Consider the following 2,982-nt stretch of genomic DNA (forward strand, 5'->3'; position numbering starts at 1 on the left):
CTTTTCCAACCTTAATGATTCTACGATTCATAGAAATATTTTGGGGAAAATGTTTTCCTTTGTTAAAGTTGTTTCTTTTTCATTAACCTTTATGGAAATGCCTACCTTCTTTTCACATGTGTCGTGGTTTAACCTGGCAGGCAACCAAATACCACGCAGCCGCTCACTCACTCCCCTCCAACACTGCAGTGGGACAGGGAGAGAATCGGAAGGGTAAGATTGAGAAAAACTCGTGGGTTGAGATAAAGGCAGTTTAATAGAACAGAAAAGGGAAAATGATAATGATAAAATATACAAAATAAGTGATGCACAATGCAATTGCTCACCACCCGCGCTGACGGATAACCAAGTAGCGATCGGTACTTCCTGGATCACACCTACCATTCATATACTGAGCATGATGTCACATGGTATGGAATACCCCATTAGCCAGCTGGGCTGGCTGTCCTGATTATGTTCCCTCCCATCTTGTGTACCTAGCTCAGTCAGTAGACATGGGAGCTGTCCTTGGACTAGGAGGGCACTTAGCAACAACTGAAAACATCAGTATGTTATCAACATTCTCCTCATACTGAATCCAAAACAGCACTAGGAAGAAATTTAACCCTATCCCAGCCGAAACCAGGACAACATGGAAGAATGGTCTGCCTTGAAGCAAAAGTGAGACATGGGAAGTTTCATCCCAAACATTTTAAGCCTAGCAAAATTCTGACGTCTTCAGAGTATGTTAAGAGGAAGTATACTATACAGTTTTGTTGTATGTGCCACTATTAGCTTTGCCTGAATTTTAAATCTTGCTGTTTTTTGATTTTGATTTTATGTTTAGCTTAATTCAGTGTGGAAGTATATACCCTTAATGATGTTCAAGTTCCAGGTTGCTTCAGCTTCCAAGTTCATCTTGGCATAGATTATGTCTTGTAAAGCCCCATTTTCAGACATTTCTGACTTGTAACTAAAGTTACTGAGGATAAGAGTTATTCTAAAAAGTTGGCCTGGTTTTTCAGGACAGGTCTCGTGCACAAATGTAATATAATTTGGAAACTTCAGTGATTAAACTGCATCCATTCAAAAAAGCCACAAACCCTCCCCCCCAGTTAATGGCAATAGTAAATGAATACAAAGCTGGTGTTAAGCATCATTAAGTAAACATTAGAAATTATTATTTAATTACAATGTAATAAATTACCATGAGTTTTATTCTTGGTGTTTTCAGAGAATCATGATGGTTGTGAGTTTGTGTAAGAAACTTTTCCTTAATTGATGCAGAATCCTTCAGTTCTCACAGAATAAAAAATAATCTCTTTCCAATTGATTTTAGGGCTCCAACATCACAGACACGTGCACAGAGATGCTGCGAAGTGGACTACTACTGAAAATTTCAGAAAAAAAATATCCAAGAGAGGATATTTTTTCTTTTTGATAACCTTTTGGTCTACTGCAAAAAAAAGCACAGGTAAATTATTAATTTATACTTTGAAAAATAATTTATATTTTTCTCACAGTAGAGCTAATCGATTCTCTGTGTGCTGTTTCATAAGAATATTTGAACAACACCAAAGTGTTTACTGTAGTTAATTGCAATATAAAAGTCAGCATTTTTAGAGGAATTTTATTTCTCAAACTCCAAAGAGAAGAGTATTTAATTCAAACATTGGAAAAATTCTGTAGGAATGCAGAATCCAAACGATGAAGTGCAGGGAGGAATCTATTTTGTCAGTCTTCCACAACAGGTTATATGTGATGGCCTCACTCTCTTCTAGGAAGAGTAAACAGATTGAATTTTTAGTTCAAACAAATCAGTGTTGTAGGTTATGCTATAAAATTAGTCTCTACAGATTCAAGAGTTTCAAGTCTTGTATTTCTAATCAGGGAAAACAGCCAGAAAGCTGCTGCGTGCTGCATTGCAAGAAGCAATTCCTTAGCTCAGCAACAAGCTTCTGCAGTTAATGTTTGTCCAGTGCTCTCATGCTTCTGAGAAATAAGGGTTCTTCTATGTACAGGCATCCCTTTTGAAATTGCTTGAGTTTGTCTCTTTGATCCAGAAACCATTTTTGAGTAGCCACTGAATACGCATTACTGGATAGATCCTTGATAAATTCCTAGATACATGACAGATCTTGAGTATGCTTTCTAATAGCACTGCGAATACCGTTATCTTTGCCTCTGCCTCTGCACACTTGTGGATGGTGTCAGAGGAACTCCACCATCGACCTCAGTGTCCAGTCAAGGAAACTGTCTGCAGCTGCTGAAACTGTTGCTTCATAAATCCATGTTCTACTGTCATCACCACAGCCTGTCCATCAGATCAGTGCGAGTGCTGTAAGATTTTCGAGGGTAGTTCCAGAGTTGATAGGCAACTTCCATCCTGTTTTTCCAACCGTCAATCCAGTGCCCTGGATTGTCTGTAGCATTCAAGTTAAAGATGTCTTTCTCTTGACTTGTAATATCCATTTGTTTTGATGAGTGCTCTGGCTCGGCAGTGATCATGTGTCTGTTAATGGTTGGATCCTGGCCTAGCTGCTTTTGAAGGCTGTGCATGAGACGATGGTCAAGTGCAATGTTAACAGCAAAATGTATTCTTGATGCATCTGGGTGAAGGTTGTTGGCCATGCAGTCCAGCGTATGGGAGCACCCAGCACCATCAACTTGAGGATGAAAAGGCTGATCGGGCAGCCTGATGCCATAATGATTTCCTCCTCCCCCATTGTTTTAGCTGGGAAATAGTGGGTGCTTATCGTCCTCTTCTTGCTACCTGTGGGGGTGGATGAAAGGGGAGGAGATACGAGGGTTGGATAATAGAGACCAGAAGTCCTATATATGTGTACCACGATATCCATGTGTTGCGTAGTCTAGTTATAACCTCAGATGTACATATACAACTACAACCAGCAAAGTAAATGGAAATTTATGCATAAAATGCATGAATCTGAAACCAGTTTTTAATGGATGCTTTCAAATTTTATTAGCAACTCTTGTTGTCTG

The 2,982-nt window shown here is 39.2% G+C and overlaps 1 protein-coding gene across 1 annotated transcript; it reads right to left on the reverse strand.

Moving 5' to 3' along the window:
- Positions 1-2,283: 2,283 nt before the first annotated feature.
- Positions 2,284-2,610, reverse strand: LOC104077256 (ribulose-phosphate 3-epimerase-like). Its single transcript, XM_009578416.1, has one exon. It carries the CDS (start codon positions 2,608-2,610, stop codon positions 2,284-2,286), a length of 327 nt encoding a protein of 108 aa, XP_009576711.1.
- Positions 2,611-2,982: the final 372 nt, after the last annotated feature.

The sequence above is a fragment of the Fulmarus glacialis genome, unplaced genomic scaffold (assembly GCF_000690835.1).
Source record: "Fulmarus glacialis isolate BGI_N327 unplaced genomic scaffold, ASM69083v1 scaffold24865, whole genome shotgun sequence".
Lineage (NCBI taxonomy): Eukaryota > Metazoa > Chordata > Aves > Procellariiformes > Procellariidae > Fulmarus > Fulmarus glacialis.

Bases quoted from the DNA above. Each gene is read 5' to 3' on its own strand.
- LOC104077256 (XM_009578416.1), bottom strand. From the start codon at position 2,610: ATGGCCAACAACCTTCACCCAGATGCATCAAGAATACATTTTGCTGTT.